The following is a 25,608-nucleotide window of genomic DNA, read 5'->3' as shown; positions in this document are numbered from 1 at the left end:
TGTGCACGTTTTATATTTCACTTGGAGAGATGCCGAAGAATTTTTATGGCTTTATATCTCACAGCTAAATATTTGCTGATTTTTACTTAATGGAGGATAACTTCTGAAAACTTCTGCTGGTTAGATGATGTAATTGGTTGCCAAAGTCTCAAAATAAAAATGGATGAACTTGTGGAGTTCATCTTGTGAACTCTCATGCCCAGTGTCCTCACTCATGCAATTAGTCCCATCCCAGCCAATGTCCCCATTGTGTGAGTTCACCTCTGTTCTTGAGATCTTCAGTTTTATCTTCCAGCATTTTTATGGTTTTCTTACTTTATCACACTTTGCAGCATAAATTCCTTTGTCAACTTCTGTTGATAAGAATCTCTCTTCTTATTCTTGCATGACTTTTGCTACTGTAATTAATTTGGTTTCTAGTATTTCCATTTTACTTGCCAGCTTTTCAAGTATAGCCTCTGGGATGAAAGTTAAATTAGCAGGAATATGTTATACTTGTCACTGGTTTTTATGTCCATCAGTTTCTTCACCGGGCATATCTGTCTCTGGTGCTGTAGCATCTGAAACTGAAAGTTCTAGTGTTGAAGCTTGAAGTCTGCATGCATCTGGTTGCAAGATAGAGATTGTAATTTGGAATTCAAAAAAAATTTTTTGGTTACCCTTCTAAGTCGGGTTGATGCTGTGCCCCCCCGCCCCCCGGGGCATTTTTAAATAAGTAGCTCTGCTATGTACGTGTCAAAATGTCTGAATGTAGTTTCATAGTGATTATAAAAATGTCAGCTGAAATAGATTAAAACATTTTTTATAGCCATCAGATTGCTATGGATGTGGAGAATAATATCGAAAAATATCCTATCAACTTACAGCCCCTGGAATCAAAAGTGAAAATGTAAGTAATATAAGATGTTTAAATGATTCAGCAATACAGCTGAGACTGTTAAACTTCTGTGGAGCTGAATTTATATAGTGGTTGTCTTGGATTTCTAAGTAGCTTTAAATAGGAAAAAATCTCTGAGGCCTCAGTTTAGCAAGGTAATTAAGCACATGACTAACTTAAGCACATGAGTGGCTCTGCTGAACTGGGGCCTTAATGCTGTACTTGTTACAGTTGCACCCATTTTGTATTTAACCATGTAAAATTGAGGGACTATTTCAGAACCTGCCTGATAACTCTATGTAAAGGGAATTTGTACATCCCTAGAGGGAAACAGAAAACAGAGACAAGGAAGAAGGCCCCCTTGTAGCATTTTTGAAACCTTAGAAAACTTAGGTGCTTAAGTTTAAGTTGCCTCAAGTAGCCTCACTCAACTTCCAAGATACAATGCAAATTTACTTAAAGAACATTATTCATAACTACATTTCACACTGAATTTCACTTTCTGCTGGAAAGCAAAGCTGAAATGTTTTTAAGATATTAAAATATTAATACAATATTAAAATATTAATGGGACATAAGGTTTCAAATTAAAATCCAGTCAGTGTCATTTAATGATGCAAATATTGACTAGATTCAATAATATATATATTTTCAGAGAATTTTCTAGAAGATAGTTATGTCTGGAAAATTTAATATCCTCCCTTTATTGAAAATGGAAAATGTGTTACGGATAAGTGCATCTCCATATAAACGTAATGCACTAAACCATAAAACTGACTGAAGTGAACAAGATATAAATGTTTCATGGGTGAAGTCACAAGTTTTAAATCATAATTTTTAACTACTTCAACTACTTCAGGTTTTGAAGTCTTAGTAGATTCTCTAAACATTTTCCAAATCATTGTATAAAGTCAAAACAAATGTACTTGGGTGTTTACTTCCAAAGTATCTACAGACTCGTGATGCCATAATGGACACTATTTTGGGCCTAACCTGGACCTGGGTGTCACAAGTTCCCTGGGGTGCAACCTGGACTATGGGACTGCTGAGCCCTCCAAACCCACCAACGTGGGTTGTCCCCCACGCTGTGATGCTAATGTCAAGTCACAAGCCTCTGGCAGGCACTGCACTTACACAGCCATCCATAGGCAGGGACACACCCAACTGAGTTACTCATGAACCATCAATAGGGAGGCTTCAGCCAATTCCCCGACGCTCCCCACCCTTGCACCCATGAACTGCAACATCTTGCACTGGTCAGAAGCCTGGCCAGTATAAGCTCATTTGCCACTCCGTCAGTGTGGAATGAACATACACTAGGCCAGGGGTCTCAAACACATGGCCCGCAGGCTGCATGCTATTTCCTGCAGCCAGCCAAGCAGCCCGTGCCTGCCCGCAGCTTACCTCCAGACCAGGAGTGGGCAAACTAGAGCCCGCAGGCCGGATCCTGCCCTGGCCCCGCTGCGCACTGCTGCCACCCTGGAGCCGCTCTAGGTAAGCGGCACCGGCCAGAGTCCGCACCCCGAGCCCCTCCTGCATCCTGCACCCCTGCCTGCACCCCAGCCCCCTGCTGCACCCTGCACCTCAACTCCCTGGGGGGCAGGAAGGGGGTGGAGTTGGGGTGGGGACTTCGGAGAAGGGGTTGGAATGGGGGCAGAGAAGGGGTGGGAAGAGGCGGGGCCTCATGGAAGGGGTGGAGTGGGGGCGGGGCTGGGGGCAGTGATGGGGGGTGTCAGTGATGCGGCCCTCAGGCCAATACAGTAGTCCTCATGTGGCCCTCATGGTCACTTGAGTTTGAGACCCCTGCACTAGGCTGTGTAGTCTGAGCTAAGATTCCTCAAGCACTTCACAATTTTAGGTAAAATATAACACAGTTTTGTTAACAACAGAAAGATAGATTTTAAGTGATGACTTGCTGACATAGAGATCAGGGTTGGTTACTTAAGAAACAAAAATAAATTGAGTTTAAGTTCTAACTTAAACAGGTTTAGCAAGATTTAAATCAAGCAGTGTCTCATTCTAACAAATGGCACAGGCAGCTTACGTTTCCTCACTGCACAGACTGGAGCCCTTCCGACCTGGGACCAAGCTTCCCCACTTCAAAGTCTTTTTCTTCCAGATGCTCTTCCAGGTGTTGAGATGAGGGGAGGAGGCCAAGTAATGATGTCACGGTCTCTCTTTTTATGCCTTCTTCCAGCTGCTAGAAAGATCCTTGCTGTGACGCAGGGATCAGTCAGTCCCCTTTGGTAAAGCAGCCTCCATTGTGTACATGCCTTCTGTAAGGAACTTCTGGGAGAGTGGATTGTTTTATTGATGGGCCATCAACACCCATCTGACCAGTGATAGGTGCTCCTTTGTCCTTCCTGAAAGGCTGACTGTGGGTGTTTCCCAACCTCACAATATATTTCAGTAGTACCGATAGGGCCCTCAGTGGCCAGGTAGCCTAGTGGCTAGATCATTGGTTGGGGGGCTGTAGGGGGACTTGACCCCTCCTTCTCCCTCAGGTTCTGGCCCAGGGTCCTGTATCGCTCAACCCCTAAACAGGGGAGATGGGACTTTCTCCCAGCCGTGAGTGGGGGTTCAGGGTCTGTTTTCCTGGCCTGCTCCCTATGCAAGTCCTTTTTGTTTGGGGCATGGCCCTGCTAGTCCAGTTGCCCCAATGTTGGGGCTCATCTGTAGGTTCCCCTTGGCAGATGAAAATTTACTTGCCTCCAATGGCTGCCCTGGCAGCAGGTTGCTCATCTGTGCCTTCAGGCAGGCATACCGAGAACTTCTGCCAGGCTCCCTTTTTTTTCTTCCTCCAGGCCTGGCATTGGCTGCAGGTATAACGGGGCAGGGCTAGTTGAACCCATAGGTGTTCTTTAACCCCTGCTGTGCCCGGCTGCAGTCTCTCTGCTCCTTCACAAGTACATATAGCAATACTTCGAAACTTCACATACAATAATAACACATGCAATTCAACAGGATGTTAAGGTTCAACAGATCACGACTTCTTAAATGATACCTCACAAGGCATGCATTGTATGGAACATATCATAATTGTATCACAGTGGTGAATATGGGGTTCCAGGGAGCTACTTTGAAGTACAGTGTGTCACATTGGGACTCTAAGGAAAGTTGCCCATTGACTAAAATGGGCACTTATCAGGCTCTAACACCATGGTTAATGCATTATTCAAAATGCCTGTTGTTCTGGGTCACTGCCCCCCATTTGTGACTGTGCCCAGTTACAAATGAGACCAGGAGGATTTCTTTGTTCTAACAAAAATAATGAGCATGTCTTCATTTTTAGAAGACATTTTCTCTTGAAATGAACCATTTCTTTTGCAATTTGGACTCCATTATCTTAAGACTTGCACCTGGAATTAGGTGGTGGAAAGGATTACTGGGGAGTAACACAGAAGACTATAGAAAATGACGAATTGATGAGATTGACTTAGGTGTAGAGATGAAAAATAATGTGACCCATGAAAATTGCAACATCCTGGACAATTCAGGGGGAAGGAGAGAATAAACAGAAGACACACTAGGCTTAATATTAATTTGGGGTGGTGTATAAACAGACAAAAATGAATAAATATGGAAGTACGGGAGAATTGCAGATGGAATTTGTAGAACAAGTGGATGGTCAAAAATCTAGAATATAATACTGCATCTTTAAATATTTGCTACTCTGTAAATAAGAAGAATCTGAACCTAAACTCTGGCATTTATGCATTCTTTCTGATGGAAGCATGGTATCATACTGAGCATGTGACACAGCAGTCCATCCAGTGTCTTGGGAAATAATCCAAAGCATGTCAGCAATGCTTGCATGGCTTTCTCAGTGCTACCACTCATCTCATGTGACACTCCCATGTTTGGCAGCCCTGTGACTCATGCCTGCCGCTCAGCCGGAATATCATACATTTGGTGGAGCTGAGGGCAAGTGCTGCAGGTCCATCTGCGGCCACTGTGAAGACAAACTTCAAGTCGTCAGGCTTCATGGCTACCTCTCCCTGGCTGATCTCCCTGCTGCATCCAAGCAGAGAAGGAGGAAGAACAGCCGAAGAGTGGCCGGTGACTCACTGTGAGGTGCAGAAAGAGAGGAGGTTCTGTACTGGCCCAGGTTCCTCCAAACCCCCAGCCTACTGCCCTAGAGAGACCCCAGACCCTCTGCCTGACTCCAGACCCTTGCCTCCCTGCTATACCCTAAACACCTGACCATGTCCCAGCCACACCCTCAGAGGGATCACAGCCATCAGACCCTCAGCTACCAGTACAGCACTCTACCTCCCCAACCCCAGCCATCCCAGCCCATTCCCAACAGCACACCCTCATAGTATCCAGCCTTCCAGCTACTCAAGACAACCACCTCCCACCTACCTACCTAACCCAACACCCGGTAGCAACACCCTGCTCTTGGAAAGTTTTTTCCTGGGCTTATTTTAAGCCACAGGATACATTTTCAGCCTCATAACTACATACATGAAATTATAACCTATAACATTACTGTAACAATTACTATAACAGCCATGCTCAGTGCATCATGAGCCTTCTGAAGACACTCAACATGACAAACTTTGCATTGGATACCACACGATCGTTTTATAAAAATGAAAATGGGGGTATAAGGTGTTTCCTCCGAGGTACAAAGTATCACAAGCTCATTAAATTTTCATAAAAATCTCACATGGAGTTGCACAAAATTTGGTAGTTGTACTATTTGGGTATAGTGAGATGATATCTAATTTTCATTCATGCATTTTTTTTCTATACTAGTGCCCACCCCAAAGAGCATGAAAAGGAGAAGGTAGAACACGCAGTCCCTGGGAGGGTAGGAGTCTTGGCATGGAAGGCTGAAGAGCTGCATTTGTCCAGCTGGTTGCTTCATTCCTGGGGTTAGGGCCTATGCTCCTATAAATTCTATAGCCTGCTTTAGGTGGAAAAATTTCCCCAAACTAACCAATCATAGGGAAGAAGAATCCTGTGACTAAAGCTGTGCAAATAATATATATATATTTTGGTTCCCTGGGAATTCCAAAAAATTGGGGGGGGAATGTTGCTTCAGGTCAAACAAAATACTTTGTTCAACCCAAAACAAAATATTTAATCTATATTTCAAGCATTTTTTAATGTTTTAAATTTTTTTAAAACAAAATGAAAAGAAATTGCAAAACAAAAATATTTTGAATTGAAAAATCAAAATTTTGTTTCAAAAATATCAACATGAAATTTTTAATTTTTCCATATTTTAGGTGGATATTTTTACCAAAACAATTTCTATAGGAATTTATATTATATGAATATCATATATTCTATATGAATTTATATATTATATAAAATCTATATGAATTTATTAAATATGTCACCAAATTATATGGTGTTTGGTTTTACAAAAAACATTTGATCAAAATTCTTTCCCCAGTTCTAGTTATGATAAAGTAGATCCTGGAAATGCTGTCTGTCCTTGCCAGTCCCTGCAACCCATTACTGCATGGTACTCCATAAAATACAATAAACAAAGGGCTATTTCACATAGCTTGTGGTTTCTATCCCTACATTTTTCTCAATTGGATATAAACTGGGCAGTGGGGGGAAGTGACATTAGATGTGAAGAGAGGTAAGTTAAGGAAATGCTCCCAGAACAAAGTGAGCAAAGGCCTTGACCCACATTCTAAACACAGTCATATAGTGGTTGCTTTTTAGTTTCTGGGAACAGAGATTTAAAGTATGGTGAGGCTGTGAATAATTTACAACAGGAACATAGTGCTGCCTCCCTGCCTTCCTGTACCCTTTTCAGTTACTCCCCAGTGAATATTTTCCACGTTTCTCGGTAAGTGTGCAAAGTAATGGGTAGGAGGGAGAAACTTCAGCTCTTTGGAGGTGGATGTTTGAGAGGTTTGGCCTGCAATCTTGCGGGTTCTGGTGCGATTTGAACAAATAACTGGAAAATAAGGTAGGCCTTTTTTCTTCTCCTAATCTAAAGCTCTGATCCAACAAAGCATTTAAGCACATGCTTAAGTTTAAGCATTATGAATAGTCCCATTGTCTTCAGTGGGATTCCCATATGCTTAAAGATTAGCATGTGCTTAAGTGCTTCGCTGACCTGGGGTCTAAACGTGGAGTTCAGGAGAAAGGAATACAAGATAGAAAACTCTGGCTGCAAAAGGTGAATAAACTTTATGGGGATCTAACAGTTTTTTGCCTAGTGTGCATTTTTCCACCTTCACATTTTTCTCCCACTTTAAAATTCCATGATGGAATTAAAGATAAATTAAGCTGTTTGGTTTTCTAACTGTAGACAAGACACTTTGCTCCTTTGTTAGTACCTAAGAAGTCCGGTACTTAAGAACTCCTCCAGACATTGCAAAAGATGTATTGTCAGTAAGGAAATGGTATACTACCTTCTCTCTGCCTCTCCTGTTATCGAACAAAAATAAGGATTTTCAAGAAATGGTAGTAATTTCTTTGGTCCTCTGATCATCACTATTTCTTGTAGGCACTGATATGGAGGGGAACTGAATGTTCATATCTATGCAAAATTATACCCAGTGCACTCTGTGTTCTGAGATTCCATGTCCAGAGATCTTGCCACAGAATTGTGCTTTGAAATCTAAGTATTCACTGGTTTCAGAGTAACAGCCGTGTTGGTCTGTATTCGCAAAAAGAAAGGGAGTACTTGTGGCACCTTAGAGACTAACCAATTTATTTGAGCATAAGCTTTCGTGAGCTACAGCTCACTTCATCGGATGCATACTGTGGAAACTGTAGAAGATCTCTTTATACACACAAAGCATGAAAAAATACCTCCCCCCACCCCACTCTCCTGCTGGTAATAGCTTATCTAAAGTGATCACTCTCCTTACAATGTGTATGATAATCAAGTTGGGCCATTTCCAGCACAAATCCAGGTTATCTCCCCCTCCCCCCCCCAAACCCATTACCAACAGGAGAGTGGGTTTGTGTGTGGGGGGGTGGGGGGGAGAGAAAACCTGGATTTGTGCTGGAAATGGCCCAACTTGATTATCATACACATTGTAAGGAGAGTGATCACTTTAGATAAGCTATTACCAGCAGGAGAGTGGGGTGCGGGGAGGTATTTTTTCATGCCTTGTGTGTATAAAGAGATCTTCTACACTTTCCACAGTATGCATCCGATGAAGTGAGCTGTAGCTCACGAAAGCTTATGCTCAAATAAATTGGTTAGTCTCTAAGGTGCCACAAGTACTCCTTTTCTTTTTAAGTATTCACTGGTTTTTTAAAATTGTTTCTAGTTCTCACACCTGTGAATAAATTCTTAAGAATATTAACCCAATGTAAATCAATATTTATATGTCTTCCTGAGTCTGCAGGTAACCTGTAGGTAACAATAGCTGTGGGAGAGGTGAACTGTTGGCATCTTTCTCAAAGGGTTGTTAACTCTGAAACCTAAAGATCAGGGCATGACAGAGAACAAAGACATAGACACGAGAATGAACTTAAACCAGCAGGTGGTCATTTATTAAATTTAACAGTAAGTGGGGGCCAACCAGGCATTAACTGAGTCCTGTGAGAGGTTAAATGGCTTCATGCTATTCAACCAAGGAATTAGGGTTGGTCACCTTAATCATGAGTTTGGCTCAGTGCATTGCTGAATCCCACCACCTTCCCCTTGCAAGTGGGAATGAGGGCAGATGAGGAGAGTTCAGTCCACCACTACCTCCTGGCTTCTATGCTCAGGTTTTTCACAGGAGCTGGGCCGCTGAAGCCTATTACTCACACTGGACACGTCCTACCTGTTTTGGACTTTCAGTTACCTCCACCCTTGCAGGTGATGTCCCTTACCTTTGTCTCCACCCACCACACCTCCAGGATGCTGTGCCAAAAGCAATAATAACAGAACAAAAACCCACCATCCGATACCAATCTTGCTCGGAGGGAAAAATTCCTTCCTGATCCTAAGGAAGGATCAGGGGTTTTCATCAGACCTCCAGCAAGCCTGGAAAGCCAGCTGTGACACACCTATACCTCCTACAGGACAGGGTGGGTGGGGAAGCATCCAGGGGCAAGAATGGGTGCTAGATACTTGGAATGCTTAAATACAGAGGGGATGGGAGATTTGGTAGAGCCAATCAGCTCCTTCATGCACTGAATTAACCAGTGGGTGACCAGGGGAGGAGACTCCAGCCTCCCCCACCCCTACCCACGCATGATCCTTACGTGCATTGTGGGCAGGTGGAAAGGAGAGGGAACCTAGGTACCAGAGGTCACACCCTCCCTCTGAACCAGACACCCAGGATAGCCACTCCCCTGCCGAAATAGAAGGGATATTTTAGTAGGCACAAGCAGCTAATGTGCTTATCACACAATCCAACGTGCCTCCCATGTCCACCTCCTCAGGTCCAAAAATCTTAATTGCCTTTGTACTCAGCACCTCAACAACTTCTCTGTTGCATTTACATGTTGTCAATCAAAAAAAAAATCTTTGGTGTACATCAAAAACTGAAAAAGGAGGGGAGCATAAAATAAATTAATATAATATCAAAATCATCTGGGGGCTATTTTACCGATTGTTTTATTAATTTTCACACCCAATTAAATGAAAACCTCCATTGTTTTAAACCTAAAAGATGTTATCAATAGCCTGTTAGACTAGAACAACAGATAAATAAGGAGCATTACAACAGTTTTTAGCACCGACTTTTTGCGGAGTACGTAGATTATACCTTGCATGCATTCAAATATTTCACATTAAAGCTATTACTATTCTAGATATTGTAATGACTAATATTTCTTACAAATCTGTCTTCTCCCGCCCATAAATGCATAGCTGATATCACACTGCCATCTGGTGACAAGTACAGCAACAGAGATATAATTAGGAATGGGGAATCTGAGTATTTGAAATCATGCTCTAAAAATAAAATTTCACTTAGAAAGCAAAGTCTTTTTATTGTTTGTATTTGTTTAGCACCTAAAATCAAGTATACATTACATGGTACTCTCATAAATTACTGAATTTAATATGAGAACTCTATAAAGTTGTTTCAAGCTGAAAATTTGGAATGAAAAGCTCCTTGTGTAACTGTGGAAGGAGGAGTCTGCCAGTGTGGTGCTTCTGTTCCCAAGACCAATTCAGCCTTAACTTCTGACTTTAGTTTTTGCTAGTTTGCATCAGAACCTTAGTGTTGTGTGTTGTGTATGACTCTGTCCTGCTGGTGTCCTGGCTAGGTAAAATTACAGTGGGATATGTATATGTTGAAAAAAACCAGAAATTACTGCAATGAGAAAATGCCCAGGCTGATCATACAAATTATCTGGTAGAAATGGACTATAACTCATAGTCACATAGGGTCATATTTTTCCTTTTCTGCACAAAAGCTATGGGAAGTTACATGTTGTAAGACTCACAGAGCCATAGCATGTTCCAGGAGTGCCCTGGCGTGCCCCCAATATGCTCCCTCCATGGAAGGGGTGGCATAGAGCTCTAGTTCTGTGACAGCTGAAAATGCCCCCATTCCAGATGACTCCTCAGTTGCTTGTTTAAGACAATCTTAAGTCCCCTTTGTCCTCCTACAGCAGCACAAAGTGGATTTGGTATGGGCCAGGATCTGGCCTCTGATATTCTAATTGTGTCTGTATCATAAGCTGGCAGCAAGATTGACAAATGAGCTTCTGAAGCCCATCTTTTCTCTGATGAGACAGATGTTTACTTATTACAACCTATTTAAGATGTTTTAGAATTGTTGATGTAATTATAGTCTTCAAGGAGTTAATCACTTTTGCAATTCCAAGAATTCCTAAGCAATTCTTGTTTCCAGTTACACTTTTAAAGTGCATAAATATTTCTCGTCTATCGAATATCTTTGTTAGAATTGAGTGACTAATGCAAATGCTCTATATTGAATAGTTGTTTGGGTCAACCATGTTAGTATATTTTTATTGTTTGCTTCTCTGTGGGCATATTTCTGAATGCTTTTTGGGGTTGTAAGTGGATGTTCTGAGTGTGAATACTTGAACTTCCATGTGAACAAGTGTGTTGTGTATGAATATGAGTATCCACTATTCACACCAGGAATGTTTCCTCTCTGTTTATAAAGTTTGAGATAGTTTCTGCTCCTTGATTGGCTGTTTGACTTAGGTAGCCAATAGCACACCACAAACAACAGACATAGTGGGTAATATAAGAACCCTCTATGGATTGTTATCTGTTCTCATAATATATGTTGAAAAATTATAAATAATATTAGTAAAAGCTTATCTGTTCACAAGTAAGTCACAAAGCAAAAAAGGACTAAATACGTTGGATACCTTTTTGCTAATACAATGCATCTAGCTTTCCCCCCCAGAGAAAGTCTCCTCGAACTTTACGAAGTTGTGCTGGATGGAGAACCTGTTGTTTATACATATTCACTTGTATTTTGAATTACAATCAGTATTCAGCAAGCATGGCGCAAATATCTACAGCGTCAGGATTTGCCGCATCAGGACCACTTGCAGAAGCGCAGTCCATCACCACCTTCCTTGTCATCTGACAAGATGAGCAGTTCGATCAGCATGAACACTTTTTCCGTTGGCAGCACTCCTGTAAGTACAGTTTCTCTCTACAACTACTTCTTTGCTGGGTTCACCAGTAGGCATTGATATAAATGAACTAGTCAAGTCCGATGGGGGGAATTTAGGATTAAGCTTTTGACTAATTAATTACAAAGTAAAAACTTTTCATGGTTTCTCAAACATGCATTAAGGCAAAAGTGTTTAAACAAGTAAGATTGCAACTGTGCATCAGACCATTTTTCCCAGAGCCACACGGAACAACATTGATTGCTAAGCATTTTAGGTGGTGATAGCAGCCGCTGGAGGACAGATTTTCATTGATATTTTGTTCTCCTGAAAAAAGTATGGATCCTTAGTTAAGTATATCCTCAGAGTTTTGTGTTTGTGTTCTCCAGGAGAAGGTGGGGAACCTTGGTGCTGTTCTGCAATATAAATGTGATTCCTATGCTGCTCTCTAAAAGAGAGGTGTATAAGCCAATTTAATGATCATAAATTATAACTAGCTTTGGAAGGAATATTTGTGCCTCTTCAGGGGAGATTTTTACACGCTTTTCTAAAATATGGTAAATTAGAGAACCAAATGCAATATCTACACTCAGGAGCATTATGAAGATTGTGACCATCTCTGGAACTCTTTGGGTCTAAAAATAAATGAATTGATCATACTGATCTATAACCTGTTTCAAATCTGTGACCGATTACATTGATTTTGATATAACTTAACTGATTCAGAGTGAAAACACAAAATACAAATAGCTTCCAAAAACATGCAGGAGATTGTAACCTATCATGGCATGCCAGGCTTTTCAAATAGATCAAGGCAGGGGGCATTCTAGCTTTTGGCTGTAGCATTGTCTCCTAAATAGTGGAAAGTATATATTGGTCAGGTACATTGTATATTGCTTATCGGGTCATAGGGACAGCAATTGGTGACCTCAAAATTCACTAACAGACTGGAAAACCTGTTCTTGCATATCACAAGTAGATGGAAGATACTTAGCCATATTTATATGTGAATTGATACTTGTCAGTTTAACCATGACTCGATTTGGTAAAAATTTAAGTCTGGAAATCAATTTTCATTCAGGAATCCAAGACTCTAAAAATCAAGCAACAGAATTTCATATAATCTGCTACCTTTTGCACAGAAACAACAAAATACTATAGTATTAAGCACACAGCTCTTCTGAAGGGCCCTTTTTAGCCCATCATCTACATTATCCAGATAAACTTAAACTAAATAAACTGTTTCCCCTAGTCATTGTCTTCTGTGACACCATAGTGGGTTAGGCCATATTAAACTTGAAAGTGTTCAATAAAATATTACTTATTTTATTTTTAGATGTTTTCTGTTCATACCTAGAGGCCACTTTCTTAGTATGAACCCATACTGCAATATTGAGTTCTGAATGTAATATAATATGCACTAAATGGGTTATCCTCTAATAGATAAAACAAATGTAGATCTAGTTTGTGAGACACTAGAATGTCACTGGATATTTTAAATAGCCATTTCTTGATCATGCTTTACTATTTGCTGAAATACCACAAGATGGCTGTCTCCTCCCGCTCAGGAACATTTTTTGTGGTTTAAGGGCTTGGGTGATTTCAAAGATAATTCATTTTGCAGTGGGGGTGGAAGGAGGTAACTTAATCTGGAAAACTACTTGTATTGCTTTCACTTCTTCCAACAAAATTAGTATATTTTGAGTTTTATTATTTTATGTGGAAAATAAAGCATGGACACTAGGGTGGCTTTTAGGTTTTTTTTTGTTTTTTTTTTTTTAAGAAATGCTCACTTCAGGAATTCCAGTCCTCAGTAAGCTTGCCAAAGTTAGAATAAAGAAAGAGGAAGTCATTTTCCTTGACTTTTGATAATGCTAAGACTCTTCTATTGTCTCCCTTTAAAAAAAACAGAATCTGTTTTTTGAAGGTGAAGGACTAGCTGTCTATCTTAGCTACAGTACTTGTAAGGACCCAATTACCAAAGCATTTGAGCATCTTACAATCTTTTAATATAGTTATCCTATGAGGTAATAAAATGCTGTTAAAGAAACTGTCAAGGAAAGGGGAAGTTCCAGGCTGAGAGCAGTCACTATATTTTAAAACATATTAGTTTAGTTTATTTTTGACTTCCCTCTTTCTCATCTTACCTATTTCCCTTTTTTGCACCCCCTGTTGAAAATCAGACATGAAAGAAAGCAGAAAAGAAACATACAAAGGACTGAAAAATGTGGAGGGTAACAGTCTGATGAAAAGGCTACCTAAGTGGGGGGGGGGAGGGGAACCCAAACAAAGAAGCCCCCCACACACAACTGGTCAGAACCTGAGATGTGCATTTGAGATGGATTGGCCAGGCATTGCCCCATATAGACAGTACATATTGCAAAGTGATATATCCAAAATGTGCATAAACTGAGTCAGGATGACTAACACTGTTTGAACCTCAAGTTCAGATAGTAATTGGAATTTATAATTTGAATTCTCTGAATTCATCAAATATGATACTTCCTTCTTTTGGTCATAGTTAGAACCAGGAATACAGAAACATAAAGCAATAATTAAAAATAATCATTAAGAAGCTATGGGAATTTTGGGGCAAAATGATCAGATTAATTTCTTCCTCTAAACCAGCTGCCTCAACCCTAATTTATTGGGTTGAAATTCTCTTCAATCAATCATATCACAATTTTCATTTCTAGTGGGTTTTTATAAGGTGGGTTTTTTTTTAAAGGCTATTTGATTTTCATAAGCTTAGGAAAGCCAGTAAAATCGAATTTCCCTGAGGGCAGTATGATGTGCCTGACACGTAATCGATCATTTGATCACTACTTGTTGATCTATGGTGACGTGAACCCTCCTTAACTTGATTCTGATCGTGCACTATTCACATGTATAGGGCTTCAGCGAGCTGTGGCTTAGACTAGTTTGCTGAAGATAACCATATTACATTTTGTCTTTGAACTGAATCTGTGTCACTCTGAATCTCAGTAGCTTGACAAACTGTTGATTAAAATGCCTTTAGTTCTATGCAATGGTACTTGTTTTAGACCAGCTACCTGCATTCATGTATTCAAAAAACTCTTGCTTTTAAAGTGAAGCACTGACGTGAAACTCATGCTATAGAAAGGGAGCTATTAGACGGAGGAGGAAACTCACAATCTTAGAAGAGTTAGAAACATAACTTTATTATCACTGCTCTTCCCAGTACAAGTGTTTATTTCTTTGTTTGAGAAAATGTACATAAAAACTGTATGTGTGTTGACTGCATCCTCCAGCCCTCATACCTAGCATGTTGTCTTCAACTACATTATTTAAGATAGTATCCACAGTGGGCAGTGAGCTGGCTATACATGCAGAAGACACTGTGTCCTCGATGTTAAACAAAGGAGGTATTGTTTCATGGTCTCTGTGTATATAATGTCTTCTGCAGTTTCCACAGTATGCATCCGATGAAGTAAGCTGTAGCTCACGAAAGCTTATGCTCAAATAAATTGGTTAGTCTCTAAGGTGCCACAAGTACTCCTTTTCTTTTTGCGAATACAGACTAACACGGCTGTAACTCTGAAACAAATAATACTCTTCCTCCTCACTAAGCCAGTCAGCAGGCTTTGTTTATAGGGCCTTTTGCCACTGGAGCCAGGGCTACTTGTCTCAATGGCATTTCAATACCATTGCCTCCAGGTGTGCCCGCTCCTCCTTTTGGCTGGCTTATAAGAAGCAGATAGTGCTAAAGGCCCCCATTTATTTTTTTGGACTGCTGCCATGTTTGTCCTCATTTCTTCTGGCACCAGGGCTGGTTAGAATGATAATTAATGAAAGTAAAGGCTTACCTCTAGGGTTTAAGAGTTTTAGTCACAAGTAACTTTAGTTAAAATGTAAAGATTATAGGTAGTCAGAAATCCAACTTTTCTGAACTTCTTATAATTAAAGACTGCACATTTTAATGAAATTGTGTATGCAATGTATTTCAAACTTTGCAGGTTATTTACTCCTTCATACAAAACATATGTGAATGGTGCACATGCATTATGAAGAGAGGATATGTTAACATTTTCTGGCACTCAATGATTGTGAAATTACAAACTAACTAACTTTTAGTTCTCGGATCTATGCAACAGATATAGTGTGAATGATTTATGAGGCTTGATACAGAAATATTTTGAACAGCTTCCTATGTATTGGAATTTTTTATATTTAGAAGTATACTTTGTAGTATAACGCCCTCTCCCATCAAGAAATCTATTTAATTGGGACCCATCAAATCTACAAGCTTACTTTAAAAATCTTACCATGCATCCATTTGTCTCTAGACACAGCACAAAAGACCTGAATTTAAAACTTTTCAAAGTGGAAAGCAGCAATAATCTTCTATCAACCGTACAACCCCAAAAGGAACGTATCAGAAGGGTTGAAAAGAAAATATTTCCATAATTTAGACTGTCAGGAAAAGGATTGCCACCTCAGCCCCGCCAACCAAAAGAAAGAGAGAAAAAACATTATGGTGGTTCTGAGGGCTAACAACAGTGTCTGGCAGGCCTGATTTAAACCTAATGATGATAAATGGCGATGACTGCTGCTTAAATAGAATGATAATTCCATTTAATTGGGATGCCTTCAAGTGACACACATGCTAGGCCAGGGCTGCCAAGCGGGGCACCCCTCAGCTGGAGATGGACAAGCAACAAGCCTCCGTGAGATGATCCAACAATGTCATCCTTATTGCAGCTCTGCGTGATCTCCCCCAAATCACAACTTTTACTGTTATAATAGATTCTGTTAATTTGAGATTGCCACTTTATTTAGGAGGAAAAGCCATCTGTAGTGGGTCTCTCCATTAGGCAGTTTCTATATTAAGGACCAAATTGAGCCATCCCAAGTAATTTTGGTTGACTACCATGGTTCTGATTCCAGCTATTGTAGGAAAATAAATGTACTTCAGAATTCTTCAAAAATCAGACCCCTTTCAAAACCTCCAGTGCACAGCTAAGATCTTAGTGATGTAATCACTGGACTTCAGCTCATTTCTGTCCTTTGCATTTACAGAACATTACATTGTATTTACAGCAGAACTTCCATAAGGACAGTGCATGCTTCAACTTTACAATGCATTTGCATTTTTCAAAGAAAAACCTTAAACTACTGAAATTATACACCTGCATAATTCAACTGGGCAGCAAGTGTTGCATATGGATTTCAAATGTATAGTAGGCATCCTCCTTTTCTGCCATTTAATATAACAGATTCAAACTTAATTCAAATATCATTCTTCAGTTACTCCCCAATAAATTTAGTACTGCTGCAAGTGTGCCAAAGTCCAGGATATCACTTCTTAGAATTTTGTGGACAAACTAAAACAAATTTTTGTTGTTAAACTTCATCTAATTTTTTACATTTTTTTATTCTTTTAAATCTTTTTAAAAATCTTGTGCCTAAATCAGCACTCTGTTCACTGTTCTTATGCCAGTGTGATTCCATTTACTTTATCCATGATGGTGTGTTGTGCCTGTGCATGGTAGTAAGGTTCCAGCCTATATGTAAAACATTCTTTCTGTCTTTTAGCCACCTCCTTCTCCAAAGCTTACCTTGGACTTTATCATAACTTTGGTCAGGAGTCCTTGTGGGAGGATTCCAATCAAGCCCTTCCAGGTTACCTGTATAGACTCTCATTAACAGCACTGATACAGTACAACATACATGTCCCTGACACTTTGCTACCCTTCCTATTCTTGGGAGGTGGCTGCTATTTTTTTTTTTTGCCTTGTGAATCTTGCCAGGAATGTGGAAAACTCCGTTAATCAGGTTTGTGTGTGTGTGTATTGGGGGAGGAGGGAGGGAATCTCCTCCAAAAAAGGATGATCAGACTAGTTCTGACTATCACCAGTACTTTTCTACCTGCCTCAGATACCTTGCCCCACCAACATATGGTTTGATCCTGGTCTGACTGAAGTCCAGTGGCAAAACTCCCATTGATTTCAGTGGAACAAGATTCAGCCCATACAACCGGTCAGGAAGGCCAGAGGGAACAATAGATCAAGCATGAGAGGCCTCCCACAATAAGGCCTCTGACTCTCCCTACTTTCATTATCTATGTAAGATGTGTTTCCTAGAAATTAAGTCTCTTAATAAGAAACCACAGGTTTTGCAGAAGAGATTGCAGACACGTTCAAAGACTTCAATAATTATAAATTACAATCTTTTTAGCATTAATGTTTGTATTAATGAGTAACATTTGGGAATTATAGCCACAAACTCATTATAGCTCATTATACAATTAATAACTTTAATAGGATACAGAAGAGTTCATAACTGATTTGAATGCTAAAATAATGCAGGGGGTGAGATTGTCAAAGGATCCTAAGGGAGTTATGCACCCAGGTCACAGTGAAATTTGATAGGAATTCAGTGCCTAACTCGCTTGAGCTCATTTGAAAATCCCAGTCACTGTTAGAAACCATTTTTTTCTGGGTTTCGGCAGAAAAGTGGCACCTTGGGGAGATGGCTTGAAGGCAGGGTATGGGAGTAGGATGAGAGAATGGGATTTTCTGCTAAGACTCTTCTCTTGTAAATCTATTTGCATTCTGATTAAGAACTGCTATTGCCAAACATGTAGATGTAATACTAGATTTTTTTTTCTTATTAGTTGGATAGGAACTACCATTGAACATCTGACAGATTATTGTACTGCAAACATATTGATAATGCTTGAGCAATCTTCCAAATTGTAAAAAAAATATTTAATAGCAAAATACAAATTAAAATAAAGTATGGTAAAAAGGGCAGTTATCTTTAAAGTAACGCATTGCATCTAAATAGTTCATTTCTCTTCACTGCAGAAACGGGTAGGTAAACCGTTTCTTTCTATGCTTTGTGCCTGAAAATTCTGCATTTTCCCCTGAAGTAGGTGGTCTAATCTGTAAATATCAAAGCTACTTTGTTTAAAACTGATTCTAACATGCAATTAAAAACTTAGGGCTTGATAATGCAACTTTTAGCAACACAAGTGAACTTTATTCTTGGGAGCAGTCCATTTGAGTTCAGTAAGTAAAAACTACCTAGATAAATAAGATTAGAATGACCTTTAATTACCCTTCTGGATGCTGGTCTCTAAGAGGAAATGTGCTCCTAGAGAAGCTAAACCTATTATAAGTTTTTCTTTGAGAAAAATTTTAATGCCAAACGCTCTCACAAAGCCTTCCTTTACATATGGTTGTGGTTGTGACCTGTTTTACTCATGACATCATTTAGTGTCATGTGGCTCTTTAAATGGTTTAGCCTGAAAGACACAATCTGCCAGAGCCAGGGAGAGCCTTCTCTCTCCTGTGATAATCCTCAATAGGCAATCAATGGCTGGTGTGAGACATATCTGTGTCCAGAGTTTTTCACAACATTCTTGGGGTATCCTGGATTATTTGTATTTCACTTTAATTTGAAGCACTGGCATAAGAATGAAATAAATTTGCTTCTTTGGGCAGAAGCAGCTTCTTCTGTGCATAATTTTAAATTAGTTGTCTGGAATCTCATGTTCCACCTCAGCAGTTAAGTCTCCGCTCTTCAGTTTCTGGGGTGGCAAGTGACAAAACTCAGTCTATAGGCATTCCAGTCTCCACCTTTTTGGAAACACTCCAAGATTTCTGCTCTCCAGGCTCTAGGCCTTTTCAGACAACCTCTTGAGAACAGAAAGGTAACAGTAGCCTTTTTGATTTGTGTGTGTGATTCTTCAGACAAATTAATTCTACTGAATAGTAGCTTATGGATTTCTCTCAAATAAAATCAGAGTAAACAATTATTTACTCAAATGGGCAAGGCTTGCATTCTTCAGTACCATGGACAGCTCCGGACAGCCTACAATCTGGAAGTGGAAGTGTGGCCAGGACAAATATTCTTATAATGTACGTTTTAAAAATATTCCTGTTTAAATTTCTTAGGGTGTTTTTATGCAGACGAGTTCAAAACAAAACGCCATGCTTTCTGCAGCATCTGGCATTAAGGATTTCTCTCAAACTCTGAAATAAGATACAGTGGGTTTAGTAATTATTTGTAAGAAGGAATATAAATGTTCACAAACCAGAATTTAACAATTTACTGCATTTTAATAGGATTGTGATCCCCATTTAGTGACTTCATTACTGCCTAGAAATACTTAACTATTTTCTGCAATAGAATAATGCTTCATCTGATATTTGTGTTGACATAAAAATAACTCACTTTTTGGAATGGTCATTTCTTAGACATTATACATACAATAATGGAATTAGTGGAGAATAGCAAAAATAGAATCTAATGTTTATAGCTTTATAAGCAGATGAAAAGAGTTTCTGATTCATAGTAATTGTCAACTTTAATATTGTCAGTTCTTTGACTTTTGTTTATGTTGCAGGAAGTAACTAACATTTTTAGCAAAAATAACTAAAAATACAGCATCTGTTTTAAAGTAACATAAGATGCCTCTGTAAACATATGATTCCTAATTCTTTGTATAAAACTGTTCTGGGCAGTAAGAATGTGACTACTGTTACTTACTACAAAATATAGTAGCCAGTATTTGATGATAGAACAAATAGAAACTAGGAGGAAAGTATTTTGAAAAAATAGCTTAATGGTCAGGTACAATGGTCCCACACAATGGAGGATACAGAGAATAGCACAGATATTTATGCAACTCTGAGTATTCATAATCAGAGTACTTATCAGACCAAATGTCCAATTTTGTAACGGCTGTCTTTTTGCACAGGTAAATCCATTACATTTACTTAGAAGTCACAAAATAATTTGCAAAGGTTTTTGTAGCAACTGGAAAAAAGTTAATTTGTAGAGCAGTTGAATAAAATGACAAGAAGTTTCCTTTTCCTCCCTAGAACTGTCTAATTTTTTAAAATTTAAAACAGTTATGTGAATACAATTTTTCTTGCTAGATCCCACCACTCAGTTTGTGTGTTCAGTTTCCTTTACGACAGGTTTTAACATACTAAACATTTTGGATAAAATTCCGAGCTTAGTTGCCTATATACATTTACTAATTTAAGAATAAAATGAGTATACTTTCCCATTAAAATGTGTCTGTGTGTAGCTGAATATCTTCATATATAAAGTCAACTATTCAGAACATTTACTTTACTATGTAAAGACTTGTAGATGGAACAAAGCAAAAAATAAAGTCAACAATGTTATTGTCTGCTGCTGCCTGAAAGTTTATTTAACTCTTTTTGGTAAAAGTTGACATCTCTTTCAAGTGCTGCTAGCTGTTTAATATTCGTTATAGTTAAACATGTATTCATGTTGATGACGTATTAAATGAGGTATATAACATTTGTCACCTACTGTTGTCTGAGATTGCACCTCGGCACTCAGCTGTCTGAAGGTTCAATTTAGGGTCTTCTAAAAAGTCCTGTGCAGCATCATGCATTTTCTGTACTTAATTTGTATCACCTGTTGTTTGTCACCCCCTAGAGCTTAAAAATAATCATTTAATCTTCCTAACATCATGTATTCAGAAGTTGTCTGCATTAGCAATAATGATCTTTGCTTTGTATGTTGCAAGTGCAGTACTACTTAGAAGTAGGAAGCAAGGTCTAGGGTGAACTCCTGTCTCCCATGAAGTCAAGAGCAAAACTCCTTAACATCAATGGGACCAGGATTTCACTCCTGGAGTTTAAAGCAGAGGACTGGGAGATGAGAATCTCTCTTTAAAGGCTTAAGAGATCAAAGGTAATGCATTAGAATGAGGAATAGCTGCAATTATTTCAATTTTTATTGATTGTTTTGCTTTGACTTCTGGATGCAGTGAATTTTTTTTCTTCTGCACCTTTCTCTAATCTCCCTAGTAGGCACGTATAGCTCATTTCTGCTTACTCACGCTTGCTCTGAGGAGCTTACAGTGAAAGTAGTAAGGACTGGTTTTTTTGTGGCAGTTTTTTCTGGTGTGCCTAGCATAATGGATACTGATCTGACTGCAGTCCTTAGGCAATACAAATAATAATAATAAAAAGAATCTTCATAGTCTTGAAAGGGATATTCCTTCACTCCATCAGAAACTCCCAACTAGATTTTTTTTTCCCCTTCTTTAAAGTGTGTATTTTCACATCCAAAGTGAAGACAGAAAGTTTGTGAACTTTTCACCAGCTGTGGTGTTAAGTACAAAATTTCTGGCATGTTGTCTGGAAGTTTTAAAAAAGCAACATCTTTCTTCTGCCTTCCTGCACACACACCTATTAAAAGAAACCTTCAGTGAATCAAAATAGTTGATTGAAGAAATGTCTTTATGGCTCACTGCACTCTACTTTTTTCCCCTCACATTGATGGAAAATCCTACACAAGACTAAAGGTTTTGTATGTCCTGGTCTAAAGCAATTTGAAATAAAGCATTTTCACTAGGAGTCTGCAAAAATGCAGGTGATACTGTATATTCCTATATAGAATTTTTGGTAGGTCCTGGACGCTGATTTCTTGATAGGTTGTCCCAGCATTGCAACTGGTGGTCTTCCCAAGATGTAGTTACATAGTTCATATGAATTCCAATTCCCATCAGCTCCAGATGACATGGCCCCAAACTTTTAAAAAATATATCTTTTCAAGAGAAGGTGTCCAGTTACAGCAGTGAAGCTTCATATTCCCCGCCATTGACTTCCCATGTACAGTATTCTCTCAAAAGATGCCACAGGGGACTGTAGCAGAGCGATGACTCACTGGTGCAGCACCTCCTGCTGCTCATCTGGAAATTAGCCCTTTTACAGCATATGGAGAACCCTCTACAGGCCAGTGTCTCACCTGCCACTGGCCCCGTGTCCCTCCCAGCCCCCAGTCCCTTTACCTCAGGGTTCTGCCCCAGCAGTACCCCCACTCTCTGGGTCTCCCCTCCCAGGGGAACCCCCAACCCTCTAAAACCACCTTTCCTCGGTGGGTGCTGCCAGTCATCAGCTAACCCCCTTTCTCTGGGGGCAGACTGCTGTCTGTCATGGTCACTCATCGTTGGCAAGGGGTTAGACCTGCTGCCTTTGCCTATCTCTGGGCTGCATCTCTGTAGCCCCAGTACCTTCTTTAGGCCTTTAGCAAGGCCACAGCCTGGGGAGTTGCCAGGTTGGAGCCCCCCAGCTCCTCTTGCCCTTCCCCAGCACTACTCTACCTCTGGTGCCCTGCTCCCAAGCAGCTAGGTCCTTCTCTCTCCACAGCTAGAGAGAGACTGCATGTTGCTCCTGGCCCCCAGCCCTCTTATCAGGGCCAGCTGGGCCCTGATTGAGCTGGCCACACCTGTGGTCAGCTACTCAGTCAACTTCCCCCAGCTGTTCTCACTCCTCTTATTTCGGGAGCAGGGTAACCACCCCGCTACAGGGACACTTTCATTAACAGCAGATTTACAGGTAAGCAAGAGCAGAACCCAGAGAATAATGTTAAAAAAATTGTTTTTCACAACTTTTTTGTGGGCTCCACAACTTTTTTGCACTGGTTGTTCAAGGCTGAAGGGGTAACATTTTTGCTCTCTTCTCTAACACTGACCCTCGCTATCTCAGTTATATGAGTGAATTATTGATTTGGACATTCTGTGTGTCACTGCTGTCTTCACTCTTTAGCCCACTGGTATAGGTAATTATTAGAATTATAGACTACCAAAAGATTGTATTATATTATGAATACTAATTAAATTATTTCGTATGGTGATCTTAAAACATTACCTGTCTGGTGTTTATGCTATACTGAGTCACACACATTTGTAAGTATCTCAAAAATATTAATGAGAAGACTTGCTTTTTATATATTGTATGAATCAAACATTGCCAGAAAATTATCAGTATCTGTGCCAGAAAAGTCTTATAATTCACTGTTTTACTCTGAAAGCCCACATCTAAGGAGTTATTATATTACTGTTTATAACAGCATGAACAAGTACTCAGGCTTCTGTCATAAATATAAAGGGAAGGGTAAACACCTTTAAATCCCTCCTGGCCAGAGGAAAACCCTTTCACCCGTAAAGGGTTAAGAAGCTAAGACAACCTTGCTGGCACATGACCAATGAGGAGACAAGATACTTTCAAAGCTGGAGAAGGGGAGAAACAAAGGCTCTCTGTAGCTGTGTGATGCCCTTGCTGGGAACAGAAAGGAATGGAGTCTTAGAACTTAGTAAGTAATCTAGCTAGATATGCGTTAGATTCTGTTTGTTTAAATGGCTGAGAAAATAAGCTGTGCTGAATGGAATGGATATTCCTGTTTTTGTGTGTTTTTGTAACTTAAGGTTTTGCCTAGAGGGATTCTCTGTTTTGCATCTGATTACCCTGTAAGGTATTTGCCATCCTGATTTTACAGAGGTGATTCTTTTACTTTTTCTTCAATTAAAATTATTCTTTTAAGAACCTGATTGCTTTTTCATTGTTCTTAAGATCCAAGGGTTTGGGTCTGTGTTCACCTATGCAAATTGGTGAGGATTTTTATCAAGCCTTCCCCAGGAAAGGGGGTGTAGGGTTTGGGAGGATTTTGGAGGGGGGCGGAACATTTCTAAACTTTCTCTTTCCCTGTTATATATTTGTTAGACACTTGGTGGTGGCAGCAATAAAGTCCAGAGGCAAAAAGTAAAATAGTTTGTATCTTGGGGAAGTCTTAAACTAAGCTGGTAAAAATAAGCTTAGGGGGTTTTTCATGCAGGTCCCCACATCTGTACCCTAGAGTTCAGAGTGGGGAAGGAATCTTGACAGCTTCACAATACATAACCCAAGAAGCTTATAAACCTAATAACAGACATTACATAAAAAGGAGGGATGTAGCAAGAGAGCAGGGAGGAGCTTGGAGGATCTGGAGATCTGGAGTTAATACACTTAAGTGACTGAAAGTCTAATTTGTGTAACTATCAGCCATGTGCATTTATGCACGTGACGAGTACTGTTGATGTAACTTGGGTTCCTCGCATGTAAAGTTAAGTATGTAGGTAAACGTTTGCAGGGTTCAGTCAGACTGTTTACATGTAGGGGCAGTGAGGAATCAGTGGATGTGGTGGGGTATCCAGTTATTTAAGCAATAGTTATCTTAACCAATCTATTTTCTTTTTTACATGCAAAAAGGTTTTGTGTACAATTTTAGACATGTAATGACTGTGTGTGTGTTGTACTAATCACTTCTCAGATGGCTTTTTAACACTGTAATGCAAAATTAGCATCTCAGTTCTTTTCTTTTTGTCTTGGTAGCAGGATATACCAGTATTATTTTCTTTGTATATATAGTAAATGTTGAATATTGATATAGTTAGTCAATTTAATGTATTTCAGCTGAAGCCAAGGTCAGTTTTTAGAAGTGATTTCAACTAAAGATAATATGGCTACCAAGGCACTCTTAAAACATTGCTTTTGTGGGGAAATTGGGGTTGGAAAGAATGTAGCTTGAGGGGAAAAAAGTAAAAAAAATAAAACCTTGTATCTATAAAGGATAGACGTCTCAAGTGTGATGCCAGCCTTTGTAACTTGTGACTGCCATAACACACATCATAGTTTTGTTGTGTGATATTTAGGAATGGTGGGCCTGATTTTTCAGTGGTGCTGAGCTTCAGCAGCTCTCTTTGACTTCACTTGAATGTGAGTGCTGTGAACCTCTGAAAATCAAGCCAAGTATTTCTTACATATCCTGTTATAAACTTGTATTATTATAATGTTGCAACGGATTATGTGGTATCTAGTTTCTCATAGTGTGAAAACTCTAAGACTTTTTAATGCGTTCCATCTCTCCCACGTGACCAAGCCAGTTTCTTCAAAGAAAAACAATGACAGAAAACACTGTTTAGTTTATAACAGTTTGAGTAAAAGAGTTTAACATCTAAAGTTTCAAAGTGGGTATGTCTACACTGCGATAAAAGACCTGCAACATGACTGCATCTGGCCCAGGTCAGCTGACTCAGGCTCATGGGGCTCGGGCTGTGGAGCTATAAAATTGCAATATAGCTGTTTGGGCTTGGTCTGGAGCCCTGGCTCTAAGAACCGGAGAGAGAGGAAGGTCTCAGAGCCCAGGCTCCTGCCCAAGCCCAAATGTTTACATTGCAGTTTTTAGCACCACAACCTGAGCCCCACAAGTCTGAGTCTGCTGATCTAGGCCCTGAGACTCAATGCTGTGGGTTTTCTATCACAATGTAGACATGCCCCTAGTTAGGGTTTGGCACAGTTTGTAGGATATTGTGTTCAAGTGCAGCCGTAAGTGTTGTAGGGCCATAACCAAGTATGCATGGTTCTGTTGCCTACAGC

The 25,608-nt window shown here is 39.7% G+C and overlaps 1 protein-coding gene across 1 annotated transcript in view; it reads left to right on the top strand.

The window, feature by feature from the left end:
- The first annotated feature begins 808 nt into the window (after positions 1-808).
- The window catches only part of SCHIP1 (schwannomin interacting protein 1), a 385,169-nt gene continuing 360,369 nt past the window's right edge, over positions 809-25,608 (top strand). The window contains exons 1-2 of the mRNA XM_074963687.1: positions 809-889; positions 11,275-11,425. Coding sequence (XP_074819788.1) covers positions 822-889; positions 11,275-11,425 — 219 coding nt within the window. The 5' untranslated portion in view covers positions 809-821. The remainder of the gene's footprint in view (positions 890-11,274; positions 11,426-25,608) is intronic.

Source organism: Natator depressus, chromosome 9, assembly GCF_965152275.1.
Source record: "Natator depressus isolate rNatDep1 chromosome 9, rNatDep2.hap1, whole genome shotgun sequence".
Lineage (NCBI taxonomy): Eukaryota > Metazoa > Chordata > Testudines > Cheloniidae > Natator > Natator depressus.
This window is presented reverse-complemented; position numbering and strand designations above follow the sequence as displayed.